The sequence below is a fragment of the Canis lupus genome, chromosome 26 (genome assembly GCF_048164855.1).
Source record: "Canis lupus baileyi chromosome 26, mCanLup2.hap1, whole genome shotgun sequence".
Lineage (NCBI taxonomy): Eukaryota > Metazoa > Chordata > Mammalia > Carnivora > Canidae > Canis > Canis lupus.
This window is the reverse complement of record NC_132863.1, coordinates 14,894,147-14,917,569: the sequence shown is the minus strand read 5'-3', so window position 1 is coordinate 14,917,569 and position 23,423 is coordinate 14,894,147. Positions and strand designations below refer to the sequence as shown.

General features: G+C 39.0%; 1 protein-coding gene across 11 annotated transcripts in view; it reads left to right on the top strand.

Annotated features, from left to right (window-relative positions):
* PLCB4 (phospholipase C beta 4) overlaps positions 1-21,734 on the top strand; it is a 418,616-nt gene extending 396,882 nt beyond the window's left edge. For 10 of the 11 annotated variants that reach the window (XM_072800091.1, XM_072800090.1, XM_072800095.1 and 7 more), the window contains 8 exons: positions 2,541-2,656; positions 3,951-4,026; positions 5,938-6,113; positions 9,024-9,125; positions 14,356-14,413; positions 14,840-14,926; positions 17,986-18,022; positions 20,208-21,734. In XM_072800091.1, coding sequence (XP_072656192.1) covers positions 2,541-2,656; positions 3,951-4,026; positions 5,938-6,113; positions 9,024-9,125; positions 14,356-14,413; positions 14,840-14,926; positions 17,986-18,022; positions 20,208-20,296 — 741 coding nt within the window. In that variant the 3' untranslated portion in view covers positions 20,297-21,734. The remainder of the gene's footprint in view (positions 1-2,540; positions 2,657-3,950; positions 4,027-5,937; positions 6,114-9,023; positions 9,126-14,355; positions 14,414-14,839; positions 14,927-17,985; positions 18,023-20,207) is intronic. The other variant, XM_072800100.1, reaches the window with a different exon arrangement.
* The last annotated feature ends 1,689 nt before the right edge of the window (positions 21,735-23,423 follow it).

Below are 23,423 nucleotides of genomic sequence, written 5' to 3'. Positions count from 1 at the left end.
AATCCTGGAGACCCAGGATCCAGTCCCACGTCTGGCTCCCTGCATGGAGCCTGCTTCTCCTTCTGCCTGTGTCTCTGCCTCTCTCTCTCTGTCTCTCATGAATAAATAAATAAAATCTTTAAAAAAAATGGATCTTGTTCAGTTTTCTAAGAAAGAAAGTGAGGGCTGGAAAGATTTATATAAGCTTCACAAGGCCATTTGGCTAATTATTGACTGAGCTCAGACCAGAATCCAAATCCTCCTGCTATTCCCTTGATGTTTTTTCATGTGTATAACAAATATTTATCGAGTGCAAGTTTTATGCCATGTAGTGGTGAATACACTTGCCCTGCCTTTGTAGAGCATGTCTTACCTACTGGAATCCATCATGAATGCCTTTCTGGCAAAAACAGCTTCATTCCTCATTTCTAATCGGGTTAATAAGATTCACCACAATATTTCTATAAGAAATAGTCTGTCAACGTACTTCCGAGTCTCAAAGCCTCACCTTTTCTTGTGCTGCACTAGGATATTTAAAGAACAATCTTCTCCACCCTTCCTTAAAAACTAGAGAGAAACAGGAAAGTAGAGAGATTACACAGGAAAGATTCTAATATGTTTGAATCTGCACTTGCATAGAGCCCCTTATTTATTTGCCCAGGAAAATTAACACATGTGCTGGGTAAGCACGATGTCTTTAAATCTTAAAAGGAAGACTATTAGTAAAGCATTTTAGTAGGCTTGTTTATGTCCACAACATACAAGAGTGATTAAATCCATTCAAATAAGGATACATTAACATGTTGACTCCTGAGGCATTGATTCAGTGTAGAGCAAAGGTTTATTAATTTAATCATTCTACTTGCTCTCCCTTATTCCAAGTCACTTTCTGTATATTATCCTGGATATTGAATAATATGAACATGTTACTGTATTTTGAATAAGGTGTAGCAGGCATTTGAAATATGATTAATATCATGTTAACTTTTAGTCCTAACAACCTGGTGAACTAGGTGTCGCTATCCCAGTTAAAAAGATGAACAGATTGGGAGGCTAGGTGAGTTGCCCCAGAATTTGAGACTGAAGAGCCCATGTCCTTAACCCAATACCACATTGCAAAAGCTCTGGCTGAAATGTGTTTATAATACAAAGTGCATGTATATTGGGAATGTGGCTAGATTAATGAGGTGTTCCTGCCACAAATTAAATAAGATACTGTTACATATGACTCCCTGACCCCCAAGTCCACAGCAAGGTAGCATCACCTTTGACCACCCTCTTGTCCCCATTGTCAGTTCCTGTTCTGAGAATCTCCCCACCAGCACCATCCTTCTCCACGATGTCTCCCAAAGGCATTTATCCAACTGAACAAGAATCTATACATGTGCACCAACATTTTTCTGAAAAATACATATATAAACAAATTATATAGATCAAGCCCTATGTTAATCAACTAACAGCCCTGGGACATTAAGGAAATCTTGGTAAAATTAAATATACCTTCCTCATTTATATTTTAGGAAATCTTTTAAATATGTTCCTAAACTGGGTTTCCTTAAAAAAAATGTTTTCCTAAGGTAGGCTAGACTTTAAGTTACTCACTTTAAAAAATAAGGAAAAGGAAATACAGTCTGAAAAACATCCATCCCTTCCCATCTTCAACACCATCTCATTCCTCTAGTTTCTCAAGACTAAGACTAGGATATAGCAGCAAGTGTATTCCTGATTGTATGGATTTGCCCTGGCAATTCCCACATTGGCCAGGTAAGAAGCTAAAGAAATCTGACTTCAGAGAAGTTACTGGCTGTGATCAAATTATCAGAAGGAAAGAATGTTTATAGAAAAATACTTATTTTCAAAGTGTTGCAGCCCCAATTTCCTAATTATTTGAAGCAGAAGGGGAAATATTTTAAACATCTGTAAAGCTGAAGGCCACAGCTCCTGGATACTGTGTCATCCTCATGAATGCACCTAGATGAGGAGGCCAGTGAAAATACCACGTGATGTGGATTTGAAGTCAGCTGACAGCGACAACCCCACTGGTAATTCTCACTGTTTAATGGTGGTATTTAACACCTTCCAAAAATGCCCTGTGTGTTTAGAAGCAATGTCACATGTAAATAGTTACACTTAGCAGGTGGAAGAGAGAAAATACATATTGAGTATTTGAGAACCAATGTGTGGAAGAGGCTGTGGACTAATTATGTGTCTCAAACAGAACAAAGATGGTTGGGTAAAAGTTCTGTGGAAAACATGTATGTATAGAAGAGAGGACTTTGGGATGATTGGTGTTGCCCAGTAGTGGGCAGAGATGCCTTTTGGGTGGGTGTGTTCTTTAGGCTGAGGCTAGACACTCCATTTTTAGGGTGTCCCTCATACAAGAAACTCCTGTGTTGGGTGGGAGATTGGAAATACTTCCACTTCTCAGTAGCAGTTACTCCTAGATTTCTAAATCCAAGATTCTGGGAAAGCTGGTGAAAACCATTCCAGCCCAACACAGGTTAAGTTTATTAGCCACACTGGAAGAACTCAACATGTAACTGCAGATTCTTCTTATTCAGGAACACAGCACCATGCAGAAGTTGCACTGCACACAAGTTGACAAAATTGTGGCACAGTATGACAAAGAGAAGTCGACACATGAGAAAATCCTAGAGAAGGCGATGAAGAAGAAGGGGTAATGGCTCTTTATTTCCTTCTGGAAGCTGTCTGCCTTTTTATATTTTGTCTTTCCCCACAGTTCAGTTGACTGCTTAGGCCAAGGAAGAACTTAGTCTTGACTGTGTTTTCATCATTAAAAAGTTTTCTTGGAAATAAGCAACTCATTCAACTGAAGGCAGGGAATGAAATGGAAAAGAGATTTATTCCAGTTCGACAGCCATTGGTTGGTGACACCATAACTATGTCTCACATGTGTTTTTCATTCAGGTATCTTTAAGGTGAATGAGGAGAAAAGGAAGGACAAGCTAAAGTTGGGAAATTTTTTTTTTTTAAAGTTGGGAAATTTTGAAATTACATAAATCCTTTTGCATAGCCAGAAAATAAATAATATCTTGATTTTTAATATTACAGAGATTCTTAATATTGCAAGAATCTTTAGCTTATGCCAACAGATAAGACTTAAATAAAACTTATCATTGCATTTACCAGAAAATATTTTGTCTAGCATTAAGCCAGGGGGATGTTTTTGTGATGCCACAAGCTCACCAAATAACAGACTAAAGGGAGCGCATACTTGGTGCCAGCCCTTGAGAAGTAATAGATCTGATGAGGGTCCTAGCATTTTTAGAATACTGCTTCTTTCAGAGACATTCTCAAAAATATAATGAAGCATTCTAAGTTAGGCCATAATACATCAGAGGATATATGCTGAAGACAGAAGCTCAGGACCTGTTCTGGTTTCAGCAATGCTACAGATAATCCAAAAGGGAAAAATAATCACAGAAATAAGCAGTAATGGTTGCTGGGAAATTGCCTTGTATGTATTTCCTACTCACAATAGAATAAGAAGCAAAAATTGCCCTATGATGCCAAGAAATGCTATTTTCTGCCTTGCTGGCATGTGTAAAAGACAAAAATCTGGCTTTATAACCAGAAAGAATTTAAAAATTTGCTTCAAGGCTGAGGACCTCTTTTCTAGTTATTATCACCAATTTATTTTATTGAATAAATGAAAAATTACCCTAAAGAAAAGCAGGAACCAAAATGGAAACTCTGACAACAGACCCTTAACAATGAAATCATTATTTGATCTACAGTGTCTCTTTGTATAGTGGTTGAATTGAGTAATCATGATGTGGATGTTTTCTAAGGTGTACATCTATTACTAGAAATACTGATGTTGCCCAATGAGCCATGGCAACCCATGTTTGATGAACAAATTGTCTTCATTAGAAAGCTTTGGAGCAAGGGCCCATGGGAATGGGAAGATATCTAACATCTGGTACACACTGATGATTTTCCATTTTCAGGGGAAGTAATTGTCTCGAAATGAAAAAAGAAACAGAAATTAAAATTCAGACACTGACATCAGATCACAAATCTAAGGTAAGAAGATGCCTATTTTTACAGCAGGAACTTGCAAAAGATACTTTCTAATTTTTTAGAAGCCCTACCTGATGTAAATCAGAAATAATAATAACTTGGGTCTAGTCTGGGAAGTCAAGGGATCTCGGCATTCACATTTGTTCGAGACTCACTGGCTTTGAGAAGAGGCATTTCCTGGAGCATCTCTTCCTTCATCTGAAGAAATATGCATACAGTCTGTCCATGTTGTCTGCCTTAGGGGTATGAAGTGAAACAGCACATTGTCTAAGAGGAAATACTATTTAAAATACAAAACGTGGACAGCCCAGGTGGCTCAGCAGTTTAGTGCTGCCTTCAGCCCGGGCCTGATCCTGGAGACCCGGGATAGAGTCTAATGTCAGGCTCCCTGCATGGAGCCTGCTTCTCCCTTTGCCTGTCTCTCTCTCTCTCTCTCTCTCTCTCTCGAATAAATAGATAAAGTCTTAAATAAATAAATAAATAAACAAACAAATAATACAGAGTATGCTTCTCTAGAGAGGTAACATGAAACGTGACAAAAAACCACCCAACTTGTGGACTGAGTAAATCTTTGATACTTCTTCCATTCTAACTTTGTGTTGGAAGTTTAGAATTGGAAAAAAAATCAAGAGATGACATTCTAGGGAGATGAGCCCAATTACTCCTATTTCCCCAAAAACACAAGAAAATTGGAACTTGGGATACTTACTAGTTTTTGGACATTTGGAGAACTGAGCACTAAGTTCCAGTGAAGAACACAAATAACTCTTCAAGCAGTAATAGTTATAAAAAGAGGGGGAATACTCTTAAAATTCCCAACCCTAGCTTTTCGTCAAACCAGCCAGCCTCCATATGTCTACATGCAACTCTGTCATCTAGCCCGGTGGCCCTGCTGCCTGCATGGGCCAGCCAAGCTATTCAAACTAAGGTTCTCCTCAGTGTTCTGTATTTTGTGTCCATTCTAGAATTAATGTCTATGAACATGCCATGATTTTCTAGAAGCTTTGCACAAATAGGAAAGTAGAAACCTTGGCAATGATACCAGTTAGCTTTAGCTGCAGAGTAAGCCATGTTAAAATTTAGTGACTCAAGACACCTACCAATTATTAACTTAAAATTCAGGGGGTCAGAATTTGGGCTATACTCACTTGGGTAGCTCTACTGATTCTGAATAGGCTCACTCATGCGTCTGCATTCAGCTGGGATAGATGGTTATAACTCATATCTAGTCATCAGCTGGCTGTGCTTGCTTTTTTCTACATGACTTCTCATCCTCCAACAGGCTAGCATAGGCTCTGTCACAAGGTAGCAATGGGGCTCCAGAGAGTGAAAGAGGGAGATTCTTCTTGCACCACATTTGCTATTGTCTCAGGGCTAACGCAAGTCACAAGATAAGCCAGATTCAAGGAGGTGGGGAAATGGACTTCTAGCTCTTGATGAGGGAAGGTACAAAACCACACTGCAAAGAGCAATGGATATGGGGATGGGAAGACTTTCTACCCCCACATCCATTAGGGTTGACACATTGAGTCACAATCCAGAGATAAGAGAACCTAGAGCTCTCCTCAGACCTGTGGGCTTGTGGATATGAAGCTGGAAAAGCATGAGGAGATGAGGAAAATCTGTTAGAATCAGAAAAGGAGTCCAGGGCCTGGGCAGAAGGTAACACAAACAAGTTAGGCAGTGAAGTCACAGGTGACAGCTGAGTATTTAGAGCCAAAGCAATTAATTATTTTAATAACTTATGACTTCCTGATTCCCATGGATTAATACATATTTTTTGCAGGTTGTAGTATCTGTTGATTCACCAACTAAATTGGTGGGTGGAATTTGAAATGCATGACTGATACTGTGTTTTCACTTCATACCTGATCTCTGAGAGTTCTGAGTGCCACTGTCCCTTTTCCCACACAGGTCAAAGAGATAGTGGCCCAGCACACAAAGGAGTGGTCAGAAATGATCAACACCCACAGTGCTGAGGAGCAAGAAATCCGGGACCTGCACCTTAGCCAGCAGTGTGAGCTCCTGAGAAAGCTACTGATCAGTGCCCATGAGCAGCAGACCCAGCAGCTGAAACTGTCCCATGACAGGTAGGCAATGTGCCTTCTCCAGAGGGAACTCCTAATTTTGTATTAAAACTGAGCTGTTACACATATCATGTCATATAGCTGAGACGAGCAACATGAACCATAAGCAGTGGCCTCAAAGTGCCTACAAGTATTGGCAAGGTATTAACACTCACATGAAAAACTAAGTTGAATTACACATAGTATATGATGCATCCTAAAAAGCAGTGCAGCCCAAAAGAGCTTGCTGCCTCCAGAGTGGTCACAGAGGCTTCACAGCAGTAGGGCCAACTCTGGGCTTCGGAAAATGTTCTGGAGCCTTTTAGGAAGAGAAGACACAGAGGGAGACAAAGACTAGCCAGTTAAGCTCTTAGATCAGATTGGATCTGATCATCAATGGCCAAACATGGTGAGACCCTTCTTCACATTATTAGGACTTCTAGGAATTTTAGGAGGTAGGCTTAATCAAGAAACAGCAATAAAGTATCAGTTTATGTGGGTTTCCTCCAGCATCTGCAAAATGAATATTACATTTAGAATACTGCAAATGATGAGCTGCACCCCACCCTGACCCTGCCTCCATCAGAAGAGAGTTGATGAATGTCAGTTACCTCCTTTTATCACAGCTTTGTTACAGCCCCCAGCTTCTCCCTTCATGCCTACTCTATGCCACTGTTAGGGTCTATTGATACATACAAAAGAGTAGAAAATAGAAGCATTATATAAACAAAGCAAACAAAAAAGTTTTCTTTTTTTTTTTTTAAAGATTTTATTTATTTATTCATGAGAGACACAGAGAAAGGCAGAGACACAGGCAGAGGGAAAAGCAGGCTTCACGCAGGAAGCCTGACATGGGACTCGATCCCAAGTCTCCAGGAACACCACCTGGACTGAACGTGGCGCTAAACCGCTGAGCCACCTGGGCTGCCCACAAAAAAGTTTTCAAGTGTTAACTGCATAAATTATCTGGGTGTGTTCCATGAATTCCCAACCTTGTTTTGAAGTGATAGATCCGGCAGTAAGAACGAGAACTGCTTTGCCATCATTGCTGATTCTCATTCAAGGCAACGGAATGAATTTTCTGTGCTTAGGTTTGCTGGAGGATTGTGGTCTATACCCTTTCCATTTTAAAGCATTCTGTCAAGTTGTATAAGATTAGGAGTTGTCTTTTCTTTTTTTCCCTGCGAGATGCTCTTGATTCAGTACACAGAATGGTACTGCAGCAGTAGTCAAAGAGTGGTAAGCAGACCTGATTGTAGGCATGTAGCCTTACTTAGAGAAATTTCATAGGATAAGACACTCCTCTCTTATCTTTCTTGTCATTGAATAAAGAAAAAAGATAGCCCTCAACGGTAGGCATTGTTCAAAAGGGAAAAAGGTAAACTAATTCTTGCATGGCTTAGGAAGTTACTTGAAGAGAGCATAACCTAATTACTAATTTACCTTAAAAAATGAATGTTCTGCAGGGGCATTTTTCCAAGTAACAGCAGCATTTAGGCTTTTTCTCAAGCACCCTGTGGTTGTATCTTCCTCATCATCATGGGTGTTGCTCTTTGTTAAAAAGAAATCTTGCCCTTGGGGCACCTAGGTGGCTCTGTGGTTGGATGTTATGATCCTTCAGCTCAGGTCATGATCCCCGGGTCCTGAGATTGAGTCCCGCATTGGGCTCCCTGTGGGGAGTCTGCTTCTCCCCCTGCCTGTGTCTCTGCCTCTCTGTCTCTCATGAATAAATGAATAAAATCTTTTTAAAAAAATCTTACCCCCTAAGACTAGTCAGCCACATTTGGTCACTGAGAAGCACTTATTGAATGAATGGATACAGAAATGGTCAGTTTACTGACATGAACTTAACAATTTGAGAGCCATTTTCTTCGGCTAGGAGTTTCTATGCATATTCCTGCCTCTGTAGGCTTGGTGTTGTCCATCACTTTTGATAGAATGCAGACAGTACTTAGAACACCTGACTCCTTGGTCACTCATTTCCAGGAATGATTTCAAGGAAACCCTATAGGTTCCAGAAAAAGTTCTTTGTTAATAACATTCATTTCAGTGTTCTAAAATGTATACTTTTGGGATGCCTGCGTGGCTCAGTGGTTTAGCGTCTGCCTTTGGCCTAGGGTGTGATCCTGAAGTCCTGGGATCGGGTCCTACATCGGGCTCCTTGCATGGAGCCTGCTCCTCCCTCTGCCTATGTCTCTGCCTCTCTCTCTCTCTGTCTCTCATGAATAAATAAATAAAATCTTTAAAAAATAAATAAAATAAAATGTATCCCTTTAATATACACATAAATGATCTATGACTCTTTCTCATGTGCACAGACATTCTAGCACATGCGGGGATCGGGAGCCTTATGTAAACATCCTTTTTCCCTCCTTCCCATGCTTATCTGAAACTACCCTGTCCCCTTCATTCCCATGAGGTGTCAGAGAACATGAAGATCACTTGTGAGGGTCAGGATATACTCTGTCTCTCTTCCAGGCCATCTGATTCCAAGAAATGTAGGGCAAAGCTGGAAGATCTTTATATTTTTATGGACAAACATAATGTCTCTTCATCCCAGTTCATCATTATTACTTCCCCAGTAGGTGACCCACTTCCACTTATCATGGATTGGGGCTCTTTCTCACCTTTTCACAGTATACAGATTAACTCGATGAGCTCAAAAATGAAAAACAAAAAAGTGAACCTAGTCTTGTTGTTACACGTAGAATTTATTTACTTTTTTTTATTATGCGTATTTAACTATAACATAAAATTTGCCATTTTTACTGTGTTTAAAAGTATGTGGCAGTCAGCACATTCATACTGTTGTGCAGCCATCAGCACCATCCATCTCCAGGACTTTCTCATCTACCCCTACATTGAAATTCTGTCCCCAGTAAACACTAACTCCCCATTTACCCCTGCTCCCGTTTGTTTCCTTTTAATATTTAGGGAAAGCAAGGAAATGCGAGCACACCAGGCTAAGATTTCTATGGAAAACAGCAAAGCCATCAGCCAAGATAAATCTATCAAGAACAAAGCAGAACGGGAAAGGTAAGCCTGAGAATACTCGCTCTGGGGAGGTAGCACTGGTGGGGAAGCATAAACCAACAGCATTTATGTGTGTATACATATGTGTACTCAAAATCCTTGTGAGTATTGGCTAAGAATTCTGCTATTATAACTGCTATGGAGCTTTATTGTTGTTGCTATAGAACACTTGTCTTCTGATTGTTTACTACCACAAGGCAGATAAATGTACATTCAATATATGTGTGCTCACCTCCAAACAAAATTGTATAAAATATGGCAAAATATCCTTCCCACATTCCATTGGGTCCTCCCACAAGCATCTCACTGGTTCTGCCCCAGTGAGGATCTATACTGGATATTCTGGATGGGATGGTTCTAAATAGTAGCCTGTAGATGGTCAGTCTTCTGCCTTTGATCTGCCTTGTGCTGTCCTTGACGCCAGGGGTCATCTCAAAAGCCCCCACTCAGTTTTGCTTGTTTGACCTTTTCTTAGGTTGGGGTATTTATTTATTTATTTATTTTAGAAACAGACTAAAACAGGAATTTGGTTGTGTGTGATTTACTGAGGAAGGGATCTTCAGAGAAGAGGAGTAGGGAAAGCAGGAAGGGTCCCAAGCAGTGGCGGAGTAAGGGTATGTTGGTCTCAGCTACAGTGAGTCCTTCAGCCTGATCCCAAGCTCTACAGGGTAAGCTGCACCACTGATTTCTTTGAACCAACGGTATCTCGCTTTTGTATTTCTGTGTTAGTCACATCCTGGGACTGGGGAAAAGTTTGTGTGACCTCCAGAGAAGGTTCTAGGTGCAAACCCTTTAGGCAAAGACAGTAAAGTAGATTTGAGAGGACATCAGGAGTCATGTTACCCAAGAGACGGAGTTAAGAGCACTTGATTCCCAGTGAGCCAAGTGAAGATTAGTCTTAGGACTGAGACCTGAGCACGTTTAGGGCTTCAAGGCATTCCACTCTCCCTTAGCTGTAGGCTGAGCTGCTGCAGAACTTTGTAGCTGCAAAGGAAAGTACCTGTGCTTCATGGTCTCCTTGTCTACATGGTCTTTTATGGGTGGATGCTCATCGGATACCTGATGTGTTCTCTTTATTTTGAACATGGCAAGAATTGCTGTCCAACTACCTCAATTTCATTGACTTTTTATTTTTTTTCATTGACTTTTTAAAGCACATCTCAATTACTATTGGAAATGGAAATGAATTGACTCTTTAAAATGTTGCTTGAAAAATTTCCCAATCAATGTGGAGCATCTAGGGAAATTATTACTCCATTTAATCTTTGCACCATCCTGTTGTTCTTATTTATTTATTCTCAGACAAGGAACTTTGTTTTAAGGGCCTTATATATGTGGAATTGACATTATCTGGTTTAGCTCAAAAACATAAAATATTCCAGCCATGATAAAACCTCCATTTGAACTATTTTAGACTGCCTAAACTATAATATAGAATTCAGTAGGATAAATGTGCTCATCGTTAAACAGCTCTTTATCATTTCTTTCAAGTATGTTACAAAGTGAACTTCAGCCCAGTCGAGGTTGTATTATCTTAAACTCTGAGTTACTGATATTGACCAAGTTTTTAATTTTTTTATTTGACTTTGTTTCCAGTGGTAGGTGGTTCTAAAACATCTACAAATGGCTGGTTTTTAAAATAATTTCTCTGTGCAGAATGGTTACCTTCTACACACGCACATTATGTGTCCACTTTAACGAAGTACTGAGAATTAAAATTAAAACTTTATAATCAGATAGCTTAGAAAGACACATAGAGGGATCCCTGGGTGGCGCAGCGGTTTAGCGCCTGCCTTTGGCCCAGGGCACGATCCTGGAGACCCAGAATCGAGTCCCACGTTGGGCTCCTGGTGCATGGAGCCCGCTTCTCCCTCTGCGTATGTCTCTGCCTCTCTCTCTCTCTCTCTGTGTGACTATCATAAATAAATAAAAATTTAAAAAAAGAAAGACATATAGAAGCCGACAAACAATTCTATTCCCGAGTCAAAGAAGACATTTCAACAGAAATTATGCAATATTTAAAACTGACCAACAATGCAAGTACTATCTATCAATGTGTAGAAGGTAGCTAAAGCACACAGCAAAAGAATCAACAAAATGAAGAGGCAACCTATGGAATGGGAAAAAATACTTGTAAACCATGTATCAGGGATTAATATTCAAAAATGTTTAAGGACTCACACAACTCAATAACAACAAAAGAATCTGAATTTAAAGTGGGCAGAGGACCTGAGTAGACATTTTTCCAAAGAAAACATACAAATGCCCAAGAGGCACATGAAAAAGGTTCAATATCACTAATCATCGGGAGATGCAGATCAAAACCACAATAAAATAAAACCTCATACCTGTTAGCAGGGCTATTTTCCAAAAAGATAAGAAAGAACAAATGCTGGTAGGATGTGGAGAAAAGAGGATCTTTCTGCTCTGTTGGAGCCATGTAAATTGGTACAGCCACTATAAAAAACAATCTGGAAGTTCCTTTAAAAATTAACAACAGAGGGCAGCCCAAGTGTCTCAGCGGTTTAGCGCCGCCTTCAGCCCAGGGCGTGATCCAGGAGTCCCAGGATCAAGTCCCACATCAGTCTCCTGCATGGAGCCTGTTTCTCCCTCTGCCTGTGTCTCTGCCTTTCTCTCTCTGTGTGTGTCTCATGAATAAATAAATAAAATCTTAAAAAAAAAAATTGACACAGAAATACCATACAATCTTACAACTCCACTTCTGGGTATGTATCTGAAGGAAATGAAATTACTATACCAAAGCAATATCTGTACCCCCTTGTTCATTGCAGCATTACTCAAATAGCCAAGACATGGAAATAACTTCAGTGCCCATCAATGGATGAATGGATAAAGAAAATGTGATTTTTATATCCGCATGTGCCTACACACACAGAACAATTTTATCTTGCCATTAAAAAAGAAGGAAATCTTGGCATTTGTGGCAACATGGCTGGACCTTGAGGGCATAATGCTAAGTGCAGTAAACCAGAGAAAGACAAATACTTCATGATGTCACTTATATGTAGAATCTAAAAAAAGAGCCAAGCTCATAGTAACAGAGTAAAATGATGTTTCCAGGAGTTAAGAAGGTGGAGAAATGGGAAAATGTTAGTTAAAGGGGACAAACTTCCAGTTACAAAAGGAGTAAGTTCCAGAGATCTAATATTGACTATAGTTAACAGTACTGTATTATATACTTGAAAGATACTAAAGAGAGTGGCTCTTAAATGTTTTCACCTTAAAAAAAGAAGGTAGCTAAAGTGATATTTAGAGTGAGCATTACAGCCTAGGTGTATATAACCTTTCTTTTTTTTTTTTTTTTTTTTTTTTAGAGAGAGAGAGAGTGAGTACAAATGGGGTGGGGAGAAGAGGCAGAGGGAGAGAGAGAATCTAAAGCAGGCTCCATGCCCAATGTGGAGCTCTATGTGAGGCTCAATCTCACAACTCTGAGATCTTGACCTTAGCTGAAATCAAGAGTCAGACGTTTAACTGACTGAACCACCCAGGTGCCCCTAGCTGTATATACATTATAAAATTAATGCAAACTCATTAATTAAACACTCAAGAGAGTATAAAATTAGAAATACAGAGTGAACCCAAAGATCTCAGATAAGGAGAAATATAAAAGCAAAAAGTATTGAAGTAGAAAAGAATATTAGCAAAAAGAAGCTTATTATTTGAAAAAAATAAAATCAGCGAACCTCCAGCAAGACTGAGCCAGAAGCAGAAGAACACAAGTTAGTAATGTTAGGTATAAAAATGAGAAATTACTGCAGATATAATCAACATTTTTGAAAGTAAAGATAATACGACCAGTGAGTTTGGACACTTATGTGGAATGGACAATTGCCTAGAAAACTATCAGTGTCCAAAACAGACTGAAAGGAAGGAGAAAACCTGAACAGACTTATAGCTATTAGAGAAATTCAATCAGTTATAGGTCTATTCAGTCATGGAAAGCTCCGGCCTCACTGGTAATGATGCCATTTCAAAAAACTAATTGACAAAAAAAAAGTAAGTGTCTGACGGTATCAATTGAGGACAAAGACATGAAGAAAAGGTAGCATTCGGACATTGGTTGTGAGTGCAAATTAGGTCCAGTGCTTTGGGGTAAAGATGAAACTATTCATTTCCCTACCAACCTGCAAATCTAGGTGTATACCTTAGAGAAATCTTTGGGCTCATGTGTACAGGAAGATATGCCCCACATTTATTTAGTCAACAGATAGAGTGTCAAGCATTGCAGAGCCCTATGCACCAGGTCATTGAGCTTTGTTTGGAAAGAACCTATTTGTCATTAATGGCAAACTGGGAATATATTCTCTTCAAAAATGGAAAAATCCATACAGCAGATGAAAGTAATGGAAGAGTTTGAAACATAGCTATATCTCTAAAACTTGGGCTAAATAATAAATTAGAGGAAAAAGCCCAGAATAGGTTACCATTTAGGTAAATTTAGAAAACACAAAGAACAATATAGACCAGTAGCATCTGGGTGCTTGTTAGAAATGCAGAGTCTCAGGCCCCACTCCAGACCCATGAATCAGACCCTCTATGTGTGGGTCCAGCAATCTGTGTTTTAACAGTATATCCATTTGATTTGTAAGCAACAGAAAGTGTGAGAAGCACTTGTATGTATTGCAAACAGATACATCCATATGGAATAAAAATATTAAAACATGGATGGGAAGTTCCACACCAAATTCAAAATAGTGGTTATGTCTGGAAAGAAAAGAAAAGAGAAGAGGAGAGGAGAAAAGGAGGGAAATGAAATCAGGAAAAATACAAAAGGGGCTTTGTTTCCTTTAAAAATATGAGACAAGCAGGACACCTAGGTGGCTCAGTCGGTTAAGCATCTGCCTTAGGCTCAGGTCCTGGGCTGGAGCCCCATGTTGGCTCCCTGTTCAGTGGGAAGTCTGCTTCTCTCCCTCTGCTGCTCCGCCTGCTTGTGCTCACATTCTCTCTCTCTCTCTCCCTTTAAAAATTATTTATTTATTTGACAAAAATATGAGTCAAGCATGGCAAAACATCAGTATTGACTAATCTGAGTTTTGGTTACAAAGATGTTTGTATTTTTCTCTGTACATTATGTGTTTTAAAATTCTGCAAAAATTTGGATAAAGTGATGATCCCATCCAGAGAATTAAATGGAATATAGCACTTTCTCATTTAATATTATGTTGATTCTATTGAATGTCATGCCAACTATTATTTGTACCTGTTATTTTAGGCGAGTCAGGGAGTTAAATAGCAGCAACACCAAAAAGTTTCTGGAAGAAAGAAAGAGAGTAAGTATTTTATAATTTCCTTGGCAGTGTAAACAATAACTCATGCTTAGATATCAGACCTCTTCTGGCTAATTTGCCTAATTTGATTTTTCTGTACATTAAACTTTCTAGCTTCTCTTGCTTGCTCCCAGAGAGCTAAATAATCTAACACTAAAATCTTTAAGATATTAATCTGGCACCATTTTATATGGAAAAGGAAGCCAAGCTTTAATTGTGCATAAATAATCTATTATATTCTGAGAAGATTTAACAGGGAGCATCTTCCCAGTACTAATTATGGGTATAAACTCTTCTAGTTTTCAGATTATTTTTCATGATTCTGTAATAAATATCTCCCTTGGTTAAATTGTTGACTTAACAATCATACCCCATCCATAAATTTTCAGATTACAACCCAAAGTTTATCAGAATTTTTCTGTTTTACAGCTTGCAATGAAACAGTCCAAAGAAATGGATCAGTTGAAAAAAGTCCAGCTTGAACACCTAGAGTTCCTAGAGAAACAGAATGAGCAGGTATCTTATCTAAAAGGCCTAAAAAGACACAGCCACCTCACTTTGGGAGGCAGATGCCAAGCCAGCAGGGACCCTTCTCCTAAAGCTGGTAGCCTGAGTAGTGGTGTGGAAAGGTGGCTAGAAAAAAAATGTGTGCCTTTTACTCTATTTTCCCCCATTTCATCAAACAAGACAAAGAATTCTTTTTGGAAGTGGAAAAGGAATGTAACCATGGCAGGGCGGGGCGGGAAGCGAGGGAGGTAACCCTCAAAGTCATCATTTGAATAGATTGTGCTGACTCTAAGAATGATGTCCCTGAGAGGAGAAAACAAAGGTTACAAATTATTTCTCCATTTTCAGTTACAGCTTTAGAATATGCAGCCTAGAGGCAAGCAAGTTTAAACATTTGCTATGTTCAAAAGCAAATGTGAGAAACCACCTCTTTTCCACTTCAATCTAAAAGTGAAAGTATAAAACTGTCTCAGAGCCTTCAAGTGGGACCCCCCAGAAAGGAGCTGCCCAAACTCTACAAACCACTGAACACCAGTGGATACCATAATTTTGTTTTCTTCCCCAGCAAGGCAAAACACTAAGAAGGCAACACAGATAGCTTGTCCAAAATCCAGCTCTTTAGTTAGCTGTCGGCTTTTAGATAGCAACACCAAGAGCTATAGTACAGGTGGGCTCCTTCCCAAATGGGCTGTACAGGCCATTGGCCATCCAAGTATTTCAATTTGATGGCCATACCTCTAGCTTATAAGGCAAAATGACCCTGCAGAGCAGTTTAGATTTCAGTCTGCCTCAGTTCAAATTTCAGTTTTTAGATATAGCTGATTTAGAAGTTTTTATATCTAGATAACCTACTTCCATCTAGAAACTGTGAAGTGGGTTTGATGAGGTACATACTACATTGGTTTTTCCTATCTCCTCCATCTATAAACCAATCCTCTTTAAGGTATATTTCTCAGAGTAAATGGCTCCTGTTGAAAACTACTTCAGTTGGAATTACACTAAAATGTATCTTCAAGAAAGCAAAACCAAACCATAAAATCTTTTTTGTATTGTGCTTGGGTAACAAATTCAACTTCCAGTTTCAAATTTGTTACTTTTTGGGAGACAGAAGATTTTATTCATCAGCATACTTCTGAGTTATGTTTCACATTTCCTTCTCAGCTAAATGCTTCTATTCATGAACAGTCCACAGATCCTCAAGGAGGACAATAAATGTTTATTGTCCTATGGGTCCAGTTCATTTGACCATCTCATAGATACATCATGTTCTGGTACAAGTTACCTAGCTTATGTTTTTGCTCATAAAGCACTTCTCAGAAGTGTTTCCATGGGCCAAATGGGAGTATGAATAAAGGTAAAACCACCATCTCCAGGGCCAAATGGGAGTATGAATAAAGGTAAAACCATCATCTCCAAAGCATTAGGATCCACTTCAGTGATTCAGGGCTGGGTGGGGTAAGGATGCCTCTCAGAAGAAGGCACAGTGAAGGTAAGGTACCGTTATGTTTCAGTTAACTAAATTAAGAAACTACTTAGAAATTACTGTGTTGCTTAGCAACAAGTTTGAATAAAGAATGTAAATGTGCTAAAAATTACTCATTACTACAATAATGAATATCAGAGCTAGAGAATACACTTACCTACTTTTTTTTTTAAATTTCAGAGCCAAACTACATAAAAAAATCACTTTGAGCTTTTATCCTAAATACATGGAGAATTCAAACCACATCAGAGTTCTTGCATTAAAATATATTGCATAAGTGATCACTGGACTGATTGGGTATATTGGGAGGATAGTAGCTTTTTGTTCCAGAAATTCACGTAATGCCTATCAATATGTCATAAGCAACATCTACCACCCACAACTGATACTTCAAGTCACAGAAGCTTAGGAAAGCACAGATCATGAGAATACTTGAGATTTGATGCAGATTTAATGAGAGTCCATGAAAAGAAATACACAATATCCTATTGATGCTTCTAGCAGAGGTAGAATTTGGACTTGAATTTTCATGTTAAGCCTTGCTTTACAAAAACATGGGCTGTTCAATAACAAATTCAGTCCCAGATCTGTCTAGAATGGTTTTGTCTTGTTTGGAATTTAAAGGTCAGAGAGCTCTTAGTTACTCAGTGTGTTACAACCCTGTAGCAGGCATAGATGCAAAAGACACAGTGACTGCCTTTCTTCCCTCACAATGGGCAAGATCTGGAATCAGGTAGGAAAGCTCCCTTGATAACCAATTAAACATTTCATTGGCAGAAAAGTTTCCTATTTCCAGACAATCCTAAATTTTTATAAGTCTCCCAAACCCTTATTAAACCCAAAGACTATTTTCTGTTGCTAAGCCAGAGATAAATTAATTTTAACATTCATCCATAATATCTCTTTAAGGCTTTTTACTGCATCCTTGTGACCCTACTCCCAGGAGCTCACCTCATCTCCCCAAGGATCTACTTAATTAGCTAGACCAGCGTTGAGGGAACTAGCAGAAACAACTCAAGTTTTAATAGAATTTGTCCCCGATTCTGAATCCTAACCTCATGTGCTCTTTATAAGCCACCTAATGGCCTTGCTTACTTGGTCATCTGATTCTTCATTTAAAACTCCAAAGGTTGGGGGTTTGTTTTCTACTAAATTTTCCCAGAGACCTCGTAGCCACCAATATGTCATCCATCCTGACATGTATCATTTCAGACATTAACAACTCCATTACCATCACACCCAAGCTTTAAAAGTTGATTTTTATCATCAGTCCTACATTTAATAAAGAGAAGTGAGTGTTCTTGCTGAAGGGAGGGTTCCCCACTCACTCCTGCAGGAGAAAAAGCACAGGCTGGGCTCCTAGGCATTGGTTGTTTGTTTTGTTCTTTTTTTTTTTTTTTCTTTTTTTTGAGATCAATCTTGGGGGGAGTTCGTCACTGATGGGTGTATACATGTTTTATTATTAGCTTTTTGCTTTTCTGTATATGGTTTTGCATTCATTTTTCAAATTCACTTCAGTATTCATTTATTTTCTTTGTTTTATATGTATGACTCAATTTTGACATTACTATTTTTGTACAAACAGCTATTGAAATCCTGCCATGCAGTGTCCCAAACACAAGGTAGGACCAAAACTCTGATAAGCAAGACATTGCTTTCCTTCTCAGCTCTGTTAGTATGCTTGGCGCACTCTCCATTTATGATTCACATCTGGTCATAACTAATTAGTATCTCAAGGGTTTGGATTTAAAAGCTTGATAATTTCATGCCTGGATTTCTGATGTAATATTCAAACTGAAATGCCCAAAATCTTTAGAGAATTTTTTCTGAGGGCGTCTTAGCCAGCCTTTCCTACTGCAGACCTAGGAAACTCAAGTCATGCTAATGAAGATATCCCCAGGCATCAAGAACAGTGATACATGACTGTCATTTGGACCCACCACAGCTAAGACTGGGTCACAAAGTCAGACCTTTCACAAGCATTAATATGACTGCAATTAATTTGTAAAGCACCCTACTCAAAGTTCATTGGTGCTTTTTAATGAGAGTTATGGTCTGCATACAGAAACATTATACAGTGTCACTGTACAGTGACTCTTGCCATGCTTTCTGCTAGATCTGGTCTGTCAAGGACCCTAATCACCTCTCATTAGTAAGGTGACCATATAAATTATTATCTGAATTTGAGAGTGAAAGTACGTGATGTTCATAATTGCCAGGACTACAGGCATAAACTGGAACTGTACCCAGCAAATGGGAATGAATGGTCACCCTGGTCATCTGAGAACCTGGCTCTAAGAATAGTCCTGTAATAGCATATGATTCTTCCTTTTTAACTGCGTTCAGTATTGTATTTAAATGCTAAGTAGGAACAAGTATAGGGAATCTTATTACTGTTTATTGAACATAAAAGTATTTACTTTGCAGTGCGGATACTGTTTCACTGTCATCTCTTATGAATACCGTTTGTGTCATAGTTTCATGTTTGTATATTTTTCTCCATTTCTCATTTCTCTCAGAGTATTAGGAAACTTCAGGCATAGAAAAATATCTAGGTAGAGGGAACCATCCATCTCATATTTGAGCAGAAAAATAGAATTCTTTTGTTTGACTATATTCATCTTTGCCAAAGGGAAATTCAAAGCCATAATATGAAAATAATAAGGGAATTACTATATGTCCACGGTGAAACTAGTTTTGTAACAGGGCCTCTAGAGGCTCATAGGATGATCTTCAGATTTGAGTCAGCCCCCCTACTGATCTTCCATTTGGTTGGAATACCAGGCAGACATGAGCAGTAACATCAGTACTTCAGAATCCTCCTCTAAGTTATATCTTTATATATCATGTTTCCATTCTTAAATGTCTTTATTTAACAGTGGTATGTCACAAAAAGAGGAAAAGGATGCTTTATTTTTCCTTCAAAAGATACATCCATTGGATTGGGCTCAAGCATCCAAACTCTAGTTGGAAAGTAAATGTTGAAAGAAGCCAATTGATTTGTCACCAGTCTTCCCCACCCTCCTCACCTCCTCACCCTCTGATTCCTTTCTACCTCCCAAACCACCTGGTTTTCTCAGTGACAGTCTTGAGCCATGGTGAACTCAATCTTATGAATTACTTCCTGGGGAAACCCATAAAAAATTACCCCAAGAAGTGACAGCTCGTAAGGATAAAGTTGGGGCAGCAGGATTCTAAGAACTGTACATATTCCTGTAATGTTCTACTTGCAAGCTACCCCAGCCAAACCAATGTGATATGCTCCCACCTAAACTTCTCCATCAGTTAGATTCTTAGGGAATTAATTAAATTTCAGGCTCTTTGGGGGAAATATTGTCCATAGGCAACACTTGATCTAAAAGTTCAAATTACAAAAAATAAAAAAATAAAAAATAAATAAAAGTTCAAATTACATACAGTCAAGGCAACATGTCCACCTGTAGAAACTAAACCAAATGGTTTGACGTGACATAGTCTAAACACTGAGTGACTGGTTTAGCCTCTTTTCAAATGGTTTTCCTGGCACTATGTAAAACTAGTCCTTCACAAACTTTAATGGGCATAAAAGTGTCTTTGGGATCTTGTTAAAATGCACATTCTGATGCAGTAGGTCTGGGGTGGAGTCCAGGATTGTGCATTTCTCCCAAGATCCCAGGCAGTGCTGATGACGCTCATGGTCCATGGCCCTCACTTTGAGTAGGAGGGATGTAGTGATAGCATCAGATTAAAGGGAGAAGAGAGTGTGGGGTGGCTGCATGCCTTCAGGAGAGGATTTCAACATGTAAGGCCACATTTCTGATGTTACAGGCGAAGGAGATGCAGCAGATGGTGAAATTGGAAGCCGAGATGGACCGCAGACCAGCAACAGTAGTGTGAAACTCCAAAATGCAAACTGAAGCAGCAAAACCACACAGCATCATAAGATCACCCCCAACCATCCCAACACAGATTTCATGCAAGACAGCTGTTGTCTTTTGGGTTTCCTTTATATATAGACAAGATGTTACCCAAAACCACAGAGATTTACATACTTTTATTTAACATTTTGAGTATTGAATTTCTTTGGCCAACCAAAAGTAGCTTTAACTCCACCAAAATTACTATCCCAGTAAGGCAGAGTTTAACCATTGAATATTACAACTTAAACATGTTTTGCTAAAAAATACCATCACAAGTGAATGAGCTTGGTGTAAACAACTCTGCTCTGTGATGCATTAGGACATGTTTGAGCTGCAGCAAAAATAGTGCATTAGTGATTTAATAGCAAGTGCATGCACTAGAAAAAAAACTCTGTCTACAAATTCATCAGCAGAAGTGGCAGTCTGCTAGCCAAATAATTTTGCAGAATTTTTCTACACATCTAAATTACCTCATCAGTAAGTGCCATGTCTCTGCCATGCCATAAGAAGCTAATTCCCTGTAAAAGTTGTGGAAATTATTAGAATAAAAAAATAGAACTTGTATCTGTGCCAAAACTCATCAGTGCTCAAGGGAGAACTCTGTTAGGCACACGTAAGACAGTTTACATCTGATACTGCTTTATAGGAATTGCTTCTGCCGATTCCAGACATTATAATACACTATTACACCATAAAGATTGTGAAGTGGTTATTGGCAAACGTTTGTAAATGTGACCGTGTATAAAGTATTTATACTCCTAATTCACACTGTTATAGAGCAAAATCATCTAAGTATTGCCACATGACAAGATTAGTAAACAGGAATACTAGAACTGTGTTTGCATGATACACAAGCACCAATTAAGACTAATCCGTACAGATACAGTTAACATAATGCCAAATAAATACTGGCTAAATAAATGTATGGCACAGAGTATAATTTGACTATCAAGACTTTTAGCATAATGAAAAAGTCTATATATATGTGTATATGAATTATGTGGGCATTCTTGATACTTCGAGTTCTAGTTTCAAAAAAATACATAACTAATTTAATTTTACACAAAAATATTTATGCAGATTTTCAGAATTTCATATCAGGAAATAACCTTTTTACGTCTGTTAAATATCAAAACAATTTGCTACAGTGTTAATCTGCATGGTCTTTAAGCCTGCTGTAGTTGTGTTGCAGACAGTGCATGAAAAAGTATTCCGCGGGGAATTGAGCCATGCGGCCAAAGCCAGGAGGAGCGCATGGAAATTTGGTAGTCTAGAACTAATCAGATTACTGATTTTAGGACACAAAACACCAACTGAATTGTATATGCTTGTACAAATTGATTCTGTGTGTTCCTCTGAACAAAGCAGAGAAAATTATGTTACCATCAATATTGAAATTAAACTTCCAACTTCTCTAATAAAAAATTAAAACACATTTCACAACTGTCAGAGTATATGCTTTCCAGCAAACTTTTTGCCTATTTCATGAATGATCTCTTTATTATTTCCCAAGGAGGCTTATTCATGCCCCAATGCACTTTTTCCCCCCAAGTGACACAAAACAGGCTGATTCTAGCTGACTCCCAAATGTAATATATTTGGGTTTTTTTTCTCATTTATCATTTGGACTGGTTTCTGTGAAAGGTCCCTGGTTTCATATTTGCTTATCTGTAGGACCATGGGGTTAAACTACATTATCTTTCAGCACTAACATCCCATGGAAAACTATGGCTATTAAAATAGCACCACATTGGGGTTCCTGGGTGGCTCAGTCCATTTAGCGTCTGACTCTTGGGTTTTGGTTTAGGTCATGATCTCAGGATCAGGAGATCAAGCTTCATACTCAGTGCTTGAGATTCTCTCTCTCTCTCTGCCCCTTCCCCCTACTCTCGCTCACTCGCTCTCTAAATATAAAAGAATCTTAAAAAATGTAAATAGCACATTGGGATGGCCTATTCTCAAGAATTCTGAATGACTCCTCATCAAATCAAAGGTCTTCTAACAAGAGCTCAGCTCACCATCCTGTGACCTTCACTGAATTCAGCAATTGCCTCCTCTTTCCTTTGCTTCTGAGAAGTGCTCCCACTTTTCCCATTTCTCTGCTCTTCTCTACCTTTTCATCCTTTTACACCATGATAAATATTTCTGTTTTCCAGTGTTAAACCCAGAACCAGTTTTTTCTTTATCCCAGACTACTTTTGGTATGTGAGATAGCTTACCCCCATCCCAAAAGATCCCAACATAGTGAGATTAAAATGTACACACAGCTCAGCTGTTCAACAAAATGATACTTTACCTTAAATTGCAAATTCGCATTTCACTCAAATTCTGCATTCTTGCTTCTGAAGGAAACAAAATCTTGCCAATTAAAGTAATTCAGTCTTTTCCAGTTTAAAAAACATCTAAGTATTGCCACAGAGGCATTTTCAGAGGCATTTTCAATTACTTCAAAGTCAAGTCCTTTATGAGCATCCCAGCTCCAGGTCTCCCTACTTCTTTGCCCAGGTGGCAGTGGGGAGGAGCATCTGGTGACAGTCCTAACTACCCTGTGTTGCAGCCTTGCAAAATGGGTCCTTCCCAGTGGCTCGAGATCTCTGCTCAGTCAAGTGTGTACCCTGGACCCAGTTTATTTTGGCATTCTTCTAGGATATGCAGAAACGTCTTGATCTTCGTGGGCTGTGGGGAACTAGAAGTGCTAATAACTCCAGTCCATTCCTTTAAGTCCTTAAGTCCTTTGCCTATTTGTCAGCTACTTGCACCATGTTCCAATGTCAGGAGGTTTCTCCAGGAGGCTTGCAGTTAGATCAGTGCCGCCAAGAAGCAAAAAGCAAGCCTGCTTTATATCGGGCCCCAAGCCTACATCTTTCTTCTCCCACCTAGCAGGACTTTCTGCTCAACCTGGGGGATCAGGATGCTCGAGTCTCAATTCCTTGTCTTTCTCCTCAACCCAGAAAGGTTATGGAAATGCCTATTCCTGACTGACTGGAATGCCCAAAGACTGTACTCCTCCTTCCTAAGCAGATTATTTTTCCCCTTTTGAAAAGATAAAAGACTTCATTGGGGGGGGGTGCCAAAATAGGGAAACCCTCGTCCCCTGGATACAACTAGATAATACCTACATGAA